This window comes from Salvelinus namaycush, chromosome 3, assembly GCF_016432855.1.
Source record: "Salvelinus namaycush isolate Seneca chromosome 3, SaNama_1.0, whole genome shotgun sequence".
Lineage (NCBI taxonomy): Eukaryota > Metazoa > Chordata > Actinopteri > Salmoniformes > Salmonidae > Salvelinus > Salvelinus namaycush.
Window position 1 is genome coordinate 47,911,328 of NC_052309.1, and position 16,530 is coordinate 47,927,857.

The 16,530-nt window shown below is 42.7% G+C and overlaps 1 protein-coding gene across 1 annotated transcript in view; it reads left to right on the plus strand.

The window, feature by feature from the left end:
- Positions 1–16,530, plus strand: part of LOC120043896 (follistatin-related protein 4-like) — a 288,303-nt gene that overhangs the window by 164,763 nt on the left and 107,010 nt on the right. Inside the window, exon 2 of the mRNA XM_038988499.1 lies at positions 2,447–2,689. Within this exon, the coding sequence (XP_038844427.1) occupies positions 2,447–2,689 (243 nt within the window). The remainder of the gene's footprint in view (positions 1–2,446; positions 2,690–16,530) is intronic.

Below are 16,530 nucleotides of genomic sequence, written 5' to 3' on the forward strand. Positions count from 1 at the left end.
CCATTATTAAAAATGGAAAGAATATGGCACCACAACAAACCTGCCAAGTGAGGGCCACCCACCAAAACTCACAGACCAGGCAAGGAGGGCATTAATCAGAGAGGCAGCAAAGAGACTAAAGATAACCCTGAAGGAGCTACAAAGCTCCACAGCGGAGATTGGAGTATCTGTCCATAGGACCACTTTAAGCCGTACACCCCACAGAGATGGACTTTACAAAAGAGTGGCCAGAAAAAAAACATTGCTTAAAGAAAAAAATAAGCAAACACGTTAGGCATGTGGGACACTCCCCAAAAATATGGAAGAAGGTACTCTGGTCAGATGAAAATAAAATTTAGCTTTTTGGCATTCAAGGAAAACGCTATGTCTAGCGCAAACCCAACACCTCTCATCACTCCGAGAACACCATCCCCACAGTGAAGCGTGGTGGTGGCAGCATCATGCTGTGGAGATGTTTTTCATCAGCAGGAACTGGGAAACTGGTCAGAATTGAAGGAATGATGGATGGCGCTAAACACAGGGAAATTCTTGAGGGAAACCTGTTTCAGTCTTCAAGAGATTTGAGACTGGGATGGAGGTTCACCTTCCAGCAGGACAATGACCCTAAGCATACTGCTGAAGCAACACTCGAGTTGTTTAAGGGGAAACATTTAAATGTCTTGGAATGGCCTAGTCAAAGCCCAGACCTCAATCCAATTGAGAATCTGTGGTATGACTTAAAGATTGCTGTACACCAGTGGAACCCATCCAACTTGAAGGAGCTGGAGCAGTTTTACCTTGAAGAATTGACAAAAATCCCAGTGGCTAGATGTGCCAAGCTTATAGAGACATACCCCAAGAAACTTGCAGCTGTAATTGCTGCAAAAGGTGGCTCTACAAAGTATTCACTTTGGGGGGGTGAATAGTTATGCACGCTCAAGTTTTCTGTTGTTTTGTCTTATTTCTTGCTTGTTTCACAATAGAAAATATTTTGCATCTCCAAAAATCAATTTTCTTTCCAGGTTGTAAGGCAACAAAATTGGAAAAATGCCAAGGGGTGAATACTTTCGCAAGCCACTGTAACCATCATAACTATTCATCCAAAATTAGAATGCTCCGGCTGGAAAGGGGAAGGGTTAGCTATCATGCTAAGTAGTTGCAAAGCTGCTAATTAGCTATTAGATTGAGATGATGAGATTTGAAAGCGCAACCTTTGGGTTTCTAGACGTTCACGTTATATGCCTACCCATCCACGCCAACCATCCACCCTACTTAAGTAACCTTCTGTCTTATGTAAACTTACCAAACACAACATATTATACTCATTTGAGTGTACCCGATTTACATTTACTATGTTACATCTAGTCTATGACTATGCTCCCCAGCCTATAGCTGCTAACCCAGACCAGCTACCCTCTCTCTCCCAGCAATGCTGCTATCTCCAGCACAGCCCCCCTCTCTCCCCCCCAGCCATGCTGCTAAAACCAATCCAGTTCCCCTCTCTCCCCCAGCCTAGCTCCTAACCTCAATCTAGCGGCCACCTATACTCCAAACCCAGGCCCCATAAATCCCAGCTCAGATCTCTCCAGGAGTGGTCCCTTCTAGGGCCTGGGGCCTAGCAAGATCAATCCAAGGTGGAGTGGCTGCAAGTCTCAGCAGCTTTTTCCCTGCTTTAATCAGAAGGGAGTGGGAGGATCTCCATGGTGAGGGGTTCAGGACTGACAGGTGCTAGGAAGGACGTGTGAGGAGGGGTAAGGTACAATCTCTGATCTCACAGAAAGTTTAAGTGTGTGTGTGTGTGTGTGTGTGTGTGTGTGTGTGTGTGTGTGTGTGTGTGTGTGTGTGTGTGTGTGTGTGTGGTGTGTGTGTAATATTGGGTCACACATTATTTGGATAGTCTAGATTTTCCATCTGTAGATGCTCTACAGATGGTCGTACTATCTGTTGATAAGCAACTGCGTGCTAAGGTTACGGTTAGCGTTAGAATAAGGGTTAGGGTTATAGCTAGGGTTAAGGTTAGTAGATAGTTGAAATGTTACTGATAGTCCACCTGGATGGAAAATCACAATTTTTTAAATAAAAACAATATGCCATTTCAGAGTTTCCTTTAGGGAAAATTGGCACCTGACAACATGACAGGAAAGATTTTAATTGACCAGGCATTTGAGAAATGTAATGGACATCCATACACACTCAGAGCCAACCTGGCGCAACCAGCGCCTTGAATAAACAAGGTGTTTTTTTCACTTTCCTTTTAGAAAGCAGACAACAGGTGTTCGAAGTGATTCATATTCTGTCCAGCACAACCTATCCAACCATCCTTCTTATCTTTTCTTACTGGATCGTCTTAGTATGATAGTCTACTGGCATTTTACCAACCTTGGGTTTCTTTTTGAATGTTTATTCCAGGCTGTCTCTGTTTCTTCCAACCTAAACTCTGGTTTCTCTCTCTCTGTGTTTCTTCCAGTCCACTCTGGGTCAAATGGAGGGCCATGCAAGAGGACAAACTGCGGGAGGGGCCGCCAGTGTGTGCTGCTGGAGTCGACGGGCCGGGCAGAGTGTGTGTGCCAGGAGAAGTGTCGACCCACCTTTGTGCCGGTGTGCGGCTCCGATGGAAGGTTCTACGAGAACCACTGTGAGGTGTACCGCACCGCCTGCCTGCAGAAGAGACGGATCTACGTCGTGCACAGCAAGGACTGCTTCTTCAAAGGTAGAACCACATCTCCACACTGTGTTGATGTTGTTATTGGACATGCTGATGTTCTGACATCAAACAAGTCAAATTGCAAAATTGTTTAACGAATCAAAGGAACTCTAAAACCCAAAGCTGGGAGACAATCATATCCACAAACTGAGACTGCGAGTCACAAACAAAACATTCTCTAGAAGTTGTGCTAACTATGTCAGTTGAGGACACACAATTCCTCCCTAAAATACAAACAAAAACGGCGAGGGCTGACTAGAACTTATGACTGGAATACTCCATTCAATAGAGACAGAGTCAAACAAATGGGGCATTAAAGAAATGAAAGAGGGAAATCATTTGTGCAACATTCATCACGTTGTCTGTGTCCTGGCACTCAGGGTCAAGATTGTCCTGGGAACCGTATCAATTCACTGACAGGTGGGGTCTCGTTTTATGGAAGCAGTCTCTGAGGTTATATTCAGCTTCTACATGCTTTTATATTCTATTGGGGTTTATTTCAAGTAATTCATTGAGAACATTTCTAAAACTGAACAAAGCCTACTAAGTCATTAACAATGGTAGAGTAATGTAAGCCAAATGGCAGACTTGTACATTGGAAATGTTCTTGAAGTTAATTTTCAGTTGTCATATGTAACTCAAAGTATTGCATACGCATCCCAGTAATATCTGACATAAACACATTTTCTGTCAAACCTAAACAGTAGTATCTGCAACTTCAGTTTGCTAACAGCTTCAATTCATAACAAATCACCACGGATTACAAATACTGCATCAATAATCATTGGACTCCCAGTCCCTTCCCTCCTGAACGAATGTGCAATTCAACCAAAACCGCCTACTTTATCAACAATGCAGACCACCCACTCCATCACTGCTTCGACCCCCTGCCATCAGGTCCTAGCTACAGGTCGGTAAAGGGCCACTCCACTGCCTGTTGATACTGTTCACTGCTTTCCATACAAAGCAAAGTATATATGGGATGATGACGGCTGTGTCTTGCTGTTTACAACTTCTTGTGGTGAAAGGAATTTCCTCTTGAATACCAATAAGTAGCATTCATTCAGTCCTTACCAGCTACAAAAATGTGTTCATGACTCTGGCTGAGGGGGCAACATCCCTCTTTACTCTTAAGTTCATTTCCAATGTTGACTGGGACAGTTATATGCAGTAATTATTGGCCTTATGCTGATATAAATAGAAGTGAGTAGCACTGTACCCTACATCGTTTACAGTGGTGTCATTCGATGCTGGGACCGGGCTAGTTAAGAGAGGTGCTTATGCATGAGCAGTGAATGTGTAGAAATGCTCTGTCACCTCACATTAGAGCGCCAGAGATCCCAGGCAGACACTGCCATGCATGCTTAATCCAAATTAGGCAGGTGTTCAATCGCCACATTACACTTGATCACCATTGCACCGCAAGCCAGCGGGAACGGAAGACGCTCACATAAATAGTCATGCTCAAATGTAGGTAATGCTCTGAATTAGGTCATGTATTTTATGACAGCATTATTACCTCAAGTGGTCATTATCAAACTTTCACTACTGTTATCAAATGATCAGTATTTAAACACACAGAAATAGACTCAGGTGTTTATTTGATGAATTACCACTAAATATTCAGCATGGGATTGAAGGGTTCAGTTGCCGACAGACAGAAAACAGGGCAAGAATGTATTCCTCTATCAAATAATGACTGGAAGCCAGCTGTCCTCCATTAACCTTTTTAAACGGTTGAGTATTATGCCCTTCGCAGCATTGATATTTGCAGGCAAAAAATAGAAACAATATTTTGTCACAAATTTGCTGACAAGGGAAAAAAGTGTGTAAATATTCAAATCAAATGTTATTGGACACATACACGTGATTAGCAGATGTTTATTGAGGGTGTAGCGAAATGCTTGTGCTTCTAGTTCCGACAGTGCAGAAATAACTAACAAGTAATATCTAACAATTTCACAACAATACCTAATACACACAATCTTGGTAAAGGAATGGAATAAGAATATATACATATGTGGATGAGCAAAGTGGCATCGACTAAGATGCAATAGATAGTATAGAATACAGTATATACATAAGAGATGAGTAATGCAAGATATGTAAACATTATTATGTATATTATATGTAAACATTAAGGGACTAGTGTTCCGTTTATTAAAGTGGCCAATGATTTCAAGTCTGTATGCAGGCAGCAGCCTCTCTGTGCTAGTGATGGCTGTTTCACATGCTGATGGCCTTGAGATAGAAGCTGTTTTTCCGACTCTCAGTCCCATCTTTGATGCACCTGTACTGACCTCACCTTCTGGAAGATAGCGGCATGAACAGGAAGTGGCTCGGGTGGTTGTTGTCCTTGATGATCTTTTTGGCCTTCCTGTGACATCGGGTGCTGTAAGTGTCCTGGAGAGCAGGTAGTTTGCCCCCGGTGATGTGTTGTGCAGACCGCACCACCCTCTGGAGAGCTCTGCGGTTGCGGGGGGTGCAGTTGCCGTACCAGGCTGTCATACAGCCCGACAGGATGCTCTCAATTGTGCATCTGTAAAAGTTTGTGAGAGCTTTAGGCGACAAGCTACATTTCTTCAGCCTCCTGAGGCTGAGGCACACACGGTCTGTGTGTGTGAACCATTTCAGTTTTCAGTGATGTGTACGCCGAGGAACTTAACTTTCCACCTTCTCCACTGCTGCCCGGTCGATGTGGATAGGGGGTGATGTGGGGTGATTAAATGTGGGGTGATTGGTTGAAATTAAAAGCCCTTTTTTTTGTGCTGCGGTGATCGGTCAGTTTAGTAGCAGAATCGCAACATCCCGGATGGACTGATTATGGACAAGATCAGTTAGGGAGAAGGGGATTGGAATGACAGTCCCTTGTCTATAGAAAACTATACCAAACCCACGTGTAGCTTTACCATAGCTTTCCTTATGGATGGAGTAAAGGTGGAGAAGGAGGTATAGGGAAGAGCTTAAGGGCTTCCCCCCCTTACCACCTCATTCTGCTGCCCCCCCCCCCCCCCCCCACACAGAAATACTCTTTCAACCTGTTTTCAACCCATTTTTGATGTCAATAGGAAGAGATTGCAGCCTGCAATCCACTCAATAGTATTGATGTAAGCCTTTGGCTGTTGGTTCATGGCCTGTGACAAGCTGGAGATACGATTGTGGAGGGCTCTAGAAATGCCTATGGAATCCTGGCTAACACTTTTGTTAAATTCCATTGTGACTTTATGTCAACGAATACTGTAGCTGATGGGAATACAATAAATCTTCAGCAATCTCCTTTCCCTCCAAACACGTCCAGGCACGCTAAACACACGTACACCTGTGAGCACACCCACACGCAGACTACCCACAGGCAGACTACCCACAGGCAGACTACCCACAGGCAGACTACCCACAGGCAGACTACCCACAGGCAGACTACCCACAGAGCCATTACACAATTAAAAAACTGGTCGGCAAACTACCCTATAGCACAACCCCTTTGCTTGTTTTGAAATTGATACAAACAAGATAACTTTGTTTTCCCTTGTCTTCACTTCTGATTAACCTCGAACAACATCCCGGGTCAGGCCCATTTCCTGATCTATCCTTTGATTAAAACAACACTCGCTAAAACACTCCAAACAGAACTAATATAACTAACATGGCTGATTATTCTAGAACACTCCAAACATAACTAACATGGCTAATTATTTGAATAGCTTTCATCTCCTGATTGACTGCAAAGTGGCAAGCACAACAAAGCACAGCATGTTCTCCTGCAGCCCAGTGGGAGGTCTCTGAAGCTGCTAGGCTGACCGACAGAGTGCTTGTTCACATTCAGCCAGCCCAATCCGATGCTCGCAGGACTTCCAACGCAGACGGAGGGACATTACAACAAACCCACAGGGTGCGACCCAAAAATGCATCATCCTCCTCCCTACATTGATATGGGCCCTGGTCAAAAGTAGTGCACTACATAGGGAATAGGGTGCTATTTTGGTCCCCAGATTTAAACTGTAGATTGCATTTAAAAATGACTCACCCAGGGTCGGGACGATTTTAGAGACAAGCAATTGAGGGGCCATCGCCGCTCCTCGCGATTCCCGATAATGATCAATCGGACACGTCACACGTCAGACAAATTAGGGCAGCCGGCGTTGGATGGAAGTTAAACTTCTCCTCCTCTTTTCATCTTCTTTCCGTCCCGGAGCTTTCAGTATCTGAACGCTCTTATCGTTCCTCTTGGTTTGATGTCTGGCTGTGGTTATTGCATTAGCCATCAGACCTGCTTTTTTCACTGTACCATGTGCCCAGAGTGTGGACACTCTTTCCTTCAGTGTCTGTCTTATTGACTGCTGATCTTTGGCCCCTTGTGTCTGAGGCCATTAGCTCAGTTACAGAAACACTTGGCTTTGGAGGAGGAGATAGGTTTCAGGCCCTGTTCACGCCCTGTAAACCTCAGCCAGCCACTTGCAGGGCCACCCGGGTTCACAGCGGGAAGTAGAGGTCTAAAATACTCCTTACACTGTACACAGCCATTAATGTACATGACGCTGAAGTACTTTGAAGTATATGGCTCAAATGCACATCACTATACTCAGTGGCGACCCGTCCTTCAGGGCAGAGCCCCACCTGTTTAAAAAAAAAAAAAAAAAAATGAAATGTATATATATATTTATTAAAGCTTTTTTTGGTGGGGGGGCTTGCCTGTTTTGCATGTTATTTTGGCATTAATAGGTGTCACATATCAGTTTGCAAACAATGTAAAAATATATTTATATATCATTGAGTTAATAAAGCCGCATACAAACAGGCAGCTTCAATGCTTTCTGTGGTGGTGCGGCAGGCCAGCAGAAAATAGGAGCACTGCACCATGATTGGCTCAGCATTGCACTGTGATTGGCTCAGTGTTCTGTCACTCATGGGGACACTATGTCACCCAACTTTCGTAAGGGTAGATAGACATCAAGAATGTGATCCCTTTGGGTGCTGCCATAGTTACATTAGAAGTGCCCTTCCAAGAAGGTTCAAGGTCATTGGACACAGATAAAATGACGTCAAATCACGTTATATCTACAGTAGCTTTGATTGGACTGATCATGTCAAAATCTTACTTTCAAAATATTAGCTAGCAGTCATCATCATGAATCAAGTAGACAATCTACTGGCAAATCCTTTTTAATCCTTGTCATATGAAGATAAATTATAGATAAAATGTATCAGTGCACATCAACCATTGGACATAAACATCACACAACAAGTTGGAAATCGCAAATTCAACAATGAGTTGTTTGGAAGGAATCGTGACCGTGGCTAACCACAAGCATTGCAACTGGGAAGTCAGACTGGGAAAATACGTTTTAAGCGGTCAACCAACCCGGAATTGTAAATATTTTTCTTTGATGACAAAATTTGCCATTGAAGGACCGCCGCGCACAAGGTGAGTCCAAAAATGTCTTATATGCTGCTGTTTAAACTATGTAATATGCCAGGGAGATATGGCTAGCCATATCAGCTGTATTCTTTTAAAAGGCAGTAAATGAGGCTGAATGAATTGTTTCGCTGCCAGACAAGGCTCTGCTGGCAGTCAGGTGTAGCAGGGGTAAGGATTCACTCCATGGTGCTGAAAAGAAAGCTCTGCTGTTGGGACAGCTTTATGTAGGCCCTAACAGTTTGTGGACACCGCTTGTCGCCGTTATAGTGCAACTAATGTACTGTTTAGTGTTGTTGTGTAGTGGCTTTGCTGGCATGCATCTAAAAATATATATATTTTTTTGTTTTACCCACCAAGATTTACTTGCTAAAATCGCCACTGACTATACTTCACATAATGTCATTTTATACCTACATCATCATCTTGGTTTATTCTCATTAGTATAAATATGAATCACTTGTAAGTTATACACGCAAACCTGACATTTTATATACTGTATTTGTCTGTAGTTTTCTTACTTTCAAGCTTGTAACTGTGTAATATAACCAACACTATGATCCCCTACATTAATGGTGCCCCATATGAGGACAATCCCCGAACATAACTATGGAGCACATAACATCTGCGTCACAAATGGCACCCTATTCCCAATGTGGTGCAATACTTTTGACAGAAATATTATTGCACTATGGGCCCCTCATCAAATGTAGTGCACTACATAGGGAGCAGAGTGCCATTTGGGAGGTACACAATGTCATTCACTGCAAAGTCTATGTGACGTGACTTACAAATATTAAGCTAAGCATGCCACTGATGTTGTAAAGTTGTGCAGGGTACATCCAACTGCCTGAGAAAGTTCCATCCCTACTTATTCTTAATCAGGGCCGGACTGTTAAGTGTTTTGCTAGCCAGGTGTGATGTGGCCATGCCCCAGGCCTCCCTTGACAGCACTTTATTTGTTACAGTTTTGTTATTAACGAGCCTTCTAACAATTCCCATCCTTCTCAGTCCCCCTCTGAACACCTCCAGTCCCCTACGGACACGTGCCCACCTCCTCTGAAAACCTCGTCACGAACACATGCCCACCTCATTAAGTTGATTCCTCCCCACAGATTCATTATATGAAAGTAGTATTTTCTGTGTGGAAATGGTTGCCCTGTCCCAGATAGAAATGTCCCCAGCTCCTCCATTAGTGGAGTGCCTCATAAACATCACTCTCCCCTATGGAAATAGAAAGGTCTTTTGACTGCTGTACATGCTGGTGAACATTCACGTGCACTGTGACTAGAGAGCCACTACAGCCCAGTGGTCCCTGCCTGCTCCGTTCCCAGCCCAGATATCTTACTCTCTCTTCTGCGTATGCTGCCGTAGATGGAGAACGGAATGCGCTTACAGTCACCATTTAGACAAAATGGCTGTGCTGTGGCATTGTAGTGTTATGGGTCAATAGGGGCGTCTTGGGACAGCTTTGCAGTGCATGGTGCTTTAAAGGCTATAAGAGCCTGCTTTTATGGGACATTGTGCCGTCTTTCTGTTTGTAACATCAATGGTTTTTAAATACCGTCAACTAGTTTTTCAATCAATTGGAATATATGTAGCTACTTTTTAAGTTAACACCTGCAGTCAACCTGTGCAAGACGTTAGGAGATAAAGCATATTGCATTCTTCATTTCACCTGTCACATTATTTTACATGATGAAGCTTACCGTAATTCTCCAGAACAGTTGAGCCAGTCACATGTTTGTTTTGTAAATAGAACAACAGGAGAAAAAGCAGGAGCTTTTATATCTATTGCGTTCTATTGGCAAGCCTCTGTTGTCCGGCACACGAGGTGATGAAGTTATACTTGTATGCCATTCGACATCTTATAATGGCATCCTGCCAGAAGTCAAAGAGCTATGGATGAGTTATCTGTACAGCTGCCATGTTTTTCCTTGCGCTTCCTACTAGAGTTTTTTTTTCTCCTTCGTTCTTCTCCCATCTGCTCCTTGTTCAAATGCTGCTCTTCCTTCAGAAAAGCATGCATCACAACTTTGATCAGTTGCACAATTTATCTTGTTCACTTTCGCGTGTAAATGTCCAAACTCACCAAAAATGATATTTGGTATCTACTAGCTATGCTTGCGTAACTTTATGAGTTGGATTTGCCTGTCTTTGCAATTAGTTCATCATCGTTTTCGCTCGTAAGCATTTAGCTTACAGCGTCTATGTGCTTTCGCTATTAGTTTGTGCTAGTTTTGTTAACATTCTGGGAGTAGAGTTTTTTAGCTCCCCCTTGTTTGCTATGCCATTAATACCGTAAATCCCGGGATGAGAGAAGGACAGTATGATGATATGACATTTGGATATTGCCCAAGCCTAATGCTAAAACCCCTCTCAGTGGCTGCGAGGCAGTCAGCCCACATACTGTTCACACCAGACCCAGTCGTGTGTCCCAAATGGCATCATGTTCCCTTTATAGTGCACTACTTTTGACCCAAACCATGTGGGCTAGTAATGCATTATACAGGCAATAGGGTGCCATTTGGGACGCATCCCTGGTGTTTTCCCCTGGCGTCTCCCCGAAACAGGCTGCCACTGGTACCCCTCATGCCAAGACCCCGGAGCTCTGGAGCCATCCTCCTTGCCCTCTCTCCCTCAAAGATCTGTTAATCCTTGTCTGTCACTCCATACACATGCCCTCACAATCAGTGGGGGAAAACAAAATAATCCTTTTTGAAAATCGAGTGTGCTGTGTGTTCATGGTTTAAGATACTGGTATCGCTCATCTGCTTTGCCTATTCATTCAACTCTCCTTTCCAGCACCATAAAGCCAGCCGTGTTTTGCTTTCAATTGCCTGTTGGCCTTCATATACGCCGCTGTAATTGAAATTCGAGATATGTATGGTAAACTGAAAAAAACAGTAATGTTGCTCTGAATTCAATCTCTTTCAGTGTGAGTGTAATAATGCCTTCCTATTTCTGCCAGCACGGAAGAGACTTCTAACGTGTCAGAGGTCAGGCGTATTTAATTGAAACTAATGTGCTTTTTTGCGATGTCGAAGTACCCCAAGTTTTAACCCCATAGGTAGTGTGTACATTGTAGTTTTATTTGTTCAATCTCTCTCTCTCCTCTTTCTCACTAAGTCATAGTGACTATCTATTCCTCTCCTCTGCTGGTTGCATTTAAACAGTAAAGTGTTTTTCTGTTTTACTATCTCCATGCACATGCTTTACAGCTTTTCATAATGGACTTCTTTACACGTTCTTGGCAAACACCTCAGAACAAGCTAGAAGTGACAAATTCATTCATTTGGCCCATCCCCTTCATTTCGCTCATCAGTTTAATGGCAGTATAAAAACAAATGGCCGCTAAAGCTGCTGGGCACAACTTTGAAAAGTTTGCTTAATAACCCCCTAGAGTGAGAGACTCTCGCGAACGTAATGGTGAGACTCTCACGAATACAATGGTGTTATCCGTTTTGCTCTACAACCCCCACAATAATATTGGGACTCATCTGAAGTCTGTACAGCAGATCTGCCAACTTCTGTCTGTAGCGTGCAAACAGTTTGGGCTACACACTAATAATACTCTCATGAACACGTACTGTACATGTTGGATGTTTTGCACTAGGCCTCACAAGACTCGTCTGAAGGTCCCCAGGTACCAGTTTTTAAAAAATTAATGGAAGTACAGTACCAAAAAAGTGTTAAATAAATCAAAATATATTTTAGATTTTAGATTCTTCAAAGTAGCCACCCTTTGCCTTGATTACAGCTTTGCACACTCTTGGCATTCTCTCAACCAGCTTCGCCTGGAATGCTTTTCCAACAGTCTTGAAGGAGTTCCCACATATGCTGAGCACTTTTTGGCTGCTTTTCCTTCACTCTGCAGTCCAACTCATCCAAAACCATCTCAATTGGGTTGAGGTCAGGGGATTGTGGAGGCCAGGTCATCTGATGCAGCACTCCATAACTCTCCTTATTGGTAAAATAGCCCTTACAGAGCCTGGAGGTGTGTTGTATCATTGTCCTGTTGAAAAACAAATGATAGTTCCTCTAAGCCCAAACCAGATGGGATGGTATATCGCTGCAGAATGCTGTGGTATCCATGCTGGTTAAGTGTGTATTGAATTCGAAATAAATCATCACAGTGTCACCAGTAAAGCATCCCCACAACATCACACCTCCTCCTCCATGCTTCACGGTGGGAACCACACATGCGGAGATCATCCATCTCACATCTCACAAAGACACGGCGGTTGGAACCAAACATCTCAAATTTGACTTCAGACCAAAGGACAAATTTCCACCGGTCTAATGTCCATTGCACGTGTTTCTTGGCCCAATCAAGTCTCTTATTCTTATTTGTGTCCTTTAGTAGTGGTTTCATTGCAGCAATTCAAACATGAAGGCCTGATTTACGCTGTCTCCTCTGAACAGTTGATGTTGAGATGTGTCGGAAATTTTCCAGATTAACTGATCTTCATGTCTTAAAGTAATGATAGACTGTCATTTCTCTTTGCTTTTTTGAGCCGTTCTTGCCATAATACAGTATGGACTTGGTCTTTTACCTAATAGAGCTACCTTCTGTATACCAACCCTACTTTTTTACAACACAACTGATTGGCTCAAATGCATTAAGAAGGAAAGAAATTCCACAAATTAACTTTTAACAAGGCACACCTGTTAATTGAAATGCATTCCAGGTGACTACTTCATGAAGCTGGTTGTGATAATGCCAAGAGTGTGCAAAGCTGTCATCAAGGCAAAGGGTGGCTACATTGAAGAATCTCAAATATATTTAGATTTTTTTTTAACACTTTATTGGTTACTACATGATTCCATATGTGTTATTTCATAGTTTTGATGTCTTCACTATTATTCTGCAATGTAGAAAATAGTGAAAATTAAGAAAAACCCTTGAATGAGTAGGTGTGTCCAAACTTTTGACTGGTACTGTATATATTTACAGTGTTTAGTGCCAACAATAAGGGCTTAAATATATGTTAAAACAAGTACAAATGTTTCCTGTTTTTATATCTCTCAGATATAGGACAGACACTTCAGAACAAAGTTCCTTTAGATTTTTTGGGGGACTATCTGTTGTTCCATGTAGTGAATGTGTTATTCAATGTTTTTGTATATATGCTGTATGCAGTAAGTATATATGCAGTAAGGCCAAATAAACTTTTTTATAAACAATATATTGTAAATAATATTTTTTTTGATACTTCAAGCGGCCTTAAAATTCCAAATAAAATAGCAAAATGATATTTGATATAACCCTTTTTAAACATATAGCTTACTGGAATATGACATTCCTGTCAGACCCTCCATTCAATTATGAGCAGAGGGTAAAGAAATGATTAACGTCTCACAACTCAGTTGTGTTGTAGACTGCAATCTGGTAATGCAGTCACTGTGTGCCAGCATCCCTTATATTAGTGAGTAACTTATTTTATCTGCAGCGGAAATACCTCTCCCTTCTCCTTCTCTCTCTCTCATTCTCCCAATGATGTGTAGACAGGCATTTTAGCAACTCTGTCAAGCTTCCCTCGACATTTCCTGGTCTGTGTGAAATTGTTTCAGAGCTTAACTAAAATGAGAGAGAAAAAATAAACATTATCTACAGGCAAAGTGACCTGAGGTAGATTTGTATATACCTTCAGAAAGTATTCACACCCCTTGACTTTTTCCACATTTTGTTGTGGTATAGCCTGAATTTAAAATGGATTCAATTTCAATGTTTTTAGCACTGGCCTGCACACAATACCCCATCATGTCAAAGTGGAATTATGTTTTTCAAAATGATTACAAATGAATACAAAAATAAAAGCTGAAATGTCTTGAGTCAAGTATTCAACCCCTTTGTTATGGCAAGCCTAAATAAGTTGAGGAGTAAAGATTTGCTTAATAACAAGCCACAAAATAAGTTGCATGGGCTAACTCTGTGTGCAATAATATTGTTTAAAATCATTTTTGAATGACTACCTCATCTCTGTAACCCATCCATACAATTACATGTAAGGTCCCTCAGCCGAGCAGTGAATTTCAAACACAGATTCAACCACAAAAACCAGGGAGGTTATCCAATGCCTCGTAATGAAGGGCACCTATTGGTAGATGGGTGAAGAAGAAAAAAAGCTGACATTGAATATCCCTTTGAGCATGGAGAAGTAATTCATTATGTTTTTGATGTTACATCCAATCACTACAAAGATACAGGCGTCCTTCCTAACTCAGTTGCCGGAGAGGAAGGAAAAGGCTCAGGGATTTCACCATGAGGCCAATGGTAACATTAAAAAAGTTAGAGTATAATGGCTGTGATATGAGAACTGAAGAAGGATAAACAACATTGTAGTTACTCCACAACACTAACCTAAATGACAGAGTGAAAACAAGAAAGTCTTTATAGAATAAAAATATTCCAAAACATAAATCCTGTTTGCAATAAGGCACTAGAGTAATACTGCAAAAACTGTGACAAAGCAATTACCTTTTTCCCTGAATAGAAAGTGTTATGTTTGGGGCAAATCCAATACAACACATTACTGAGTAACACTCTCTATAGTTTATTGAGAGTTATATTGTTATATATATTTTATTTTAAGGATATTGGTGGTGGCATCATGTTATGGGCATGATTGTAACCATTAAGGACTGGGGAGTTTTTCAGGATAAAAAATAAACAAAATGGAGCTAAGCACAGGCAAAATCCTAATGGATTTTAGTCTGCTTTCCTCTGGCAGATGAATTCACCTTTCAGCAGGACAATAACCTAAAACACAAGGCCAAATCTTCACCGGAGTTGCTTACCAGGAAGACAGTGAATGTTCCTGAGTGGCTGAGTTACAGGTATTACTTAAATCTACTACAATATCTATGGCAAGACCTGAAAATGGTTGTCTAGCAACAATCAACAACCAATTTCACAGAGAGAGAAATTCTTTCAAAAGAATAATGGAAAAATGTTGCAGAATTCAGGTGTGTGTTCTTCGAGACTTACCAGGAAAGACTCACAGTTGTAATCGCTGCCAAATGTGAGTCTAACATGCATTGACTCAGGGGGGAGGTCAGTCAGGGGGAGGAGGTCAGCCTACAGGGAGGAGGTCAGTGACCTAGCAGTGTGATACCGGGACAACAACCTCTCCCTCAATCTCAGTAAGACCAAGGAGCTGATCGTGGACTACAGGAAACGAGCGGCCAGCACAGCCTCAACCACATCGACAAGGCTGCAGTGGAGTGGGTTCGAGAGCTTCAAGTTCCTCAGGGGTCCAAATCACTAAGGACTTAAAATGGTCGGCACACAGTCGTGAAAAAGGCGCGACAACACCTCTTCCCACTCAGGAGGTTGGCAGAGGCCCTCAAATCCTCGAAAATTTATACAGCTGCACTTGCACCAATGAGAGCATCTTGACTGGCTGCATCACTGCTTGGTATGGCAGCAGTAATGCCCTCGATGGCGCTACAGAGCAGTGGCGGTCAGTGACGTTTGTAATGAGGGGGGACACATTTTTTTTCATGAGCATGGCCTTATTTCTATTACAGCATGTTGAATGACTGTCATTCATATTCCATTCACCCAGTTCAATGTAACAGGGATAGGTTTAGGCTACTAAACCTTGTCTTTCAAAGATAATTCGTAAAAATCCAAATAACTTCACAGATCTTCATTGTAAAGGGTTTAAACACTGTTTCCCATGCTTGTTCAATGAAACATAAACAATTAATGAACATGCACCTGTGGAACGGTCGTTAAGACACTAACAGCTTACAGACGGTAGGCAATTAAGGTCACAGTTATGAAAACTTAGGACACTAAAGAGGCCTTTCTACTGACTCTGAAAAACACCAAAAGAAAGATGCCCAGGGTCCCTGCTCATCTGCGTGAATGTGCCTTAGGCATGCTGCAAGGAGACATGAAGAATTCAGATGTGGCCAGGGCAATAAATTGCAATGTCCATACTGTGAGACGCCTAAGACAGCGCTACAGGGAGACGGGACGGGCAGCTGATCATCCTCGCAGTGGCAGACCACGTGTAACAACCCCTGCACAGGATTGGTACATCCGAACATCACACCCGCGGGACAGGTACAGGATGGCAACAGCAACTCCCCGAGTTACACCAGGAACACACAATCCCTCCATCAGTGCTCAGACTGTCCACAATAGGCTGAGAGAGGCTGGACTGAGGGCTTGTAGGCCTGTTGTAAGGCAGGTCCTCACCAGACATCACCGGCAGCAACGTCGCCTATGGGCAGAAACCCACCGTCGCTGGACCAGAGGACTGGCAAAAAGTGCTCTTCACTGACGAGTCGTGGTTTTGTCTTACCAGGGGTGATGGTCGTCGAAGGAATGAGCATTACACCAAGGCCTGTACTCTAGAGCGTGATCGATTTGGAGGTGAAGGGTCCGTCATGGTCTGGGGCGGTGTGTCACAGCATCATC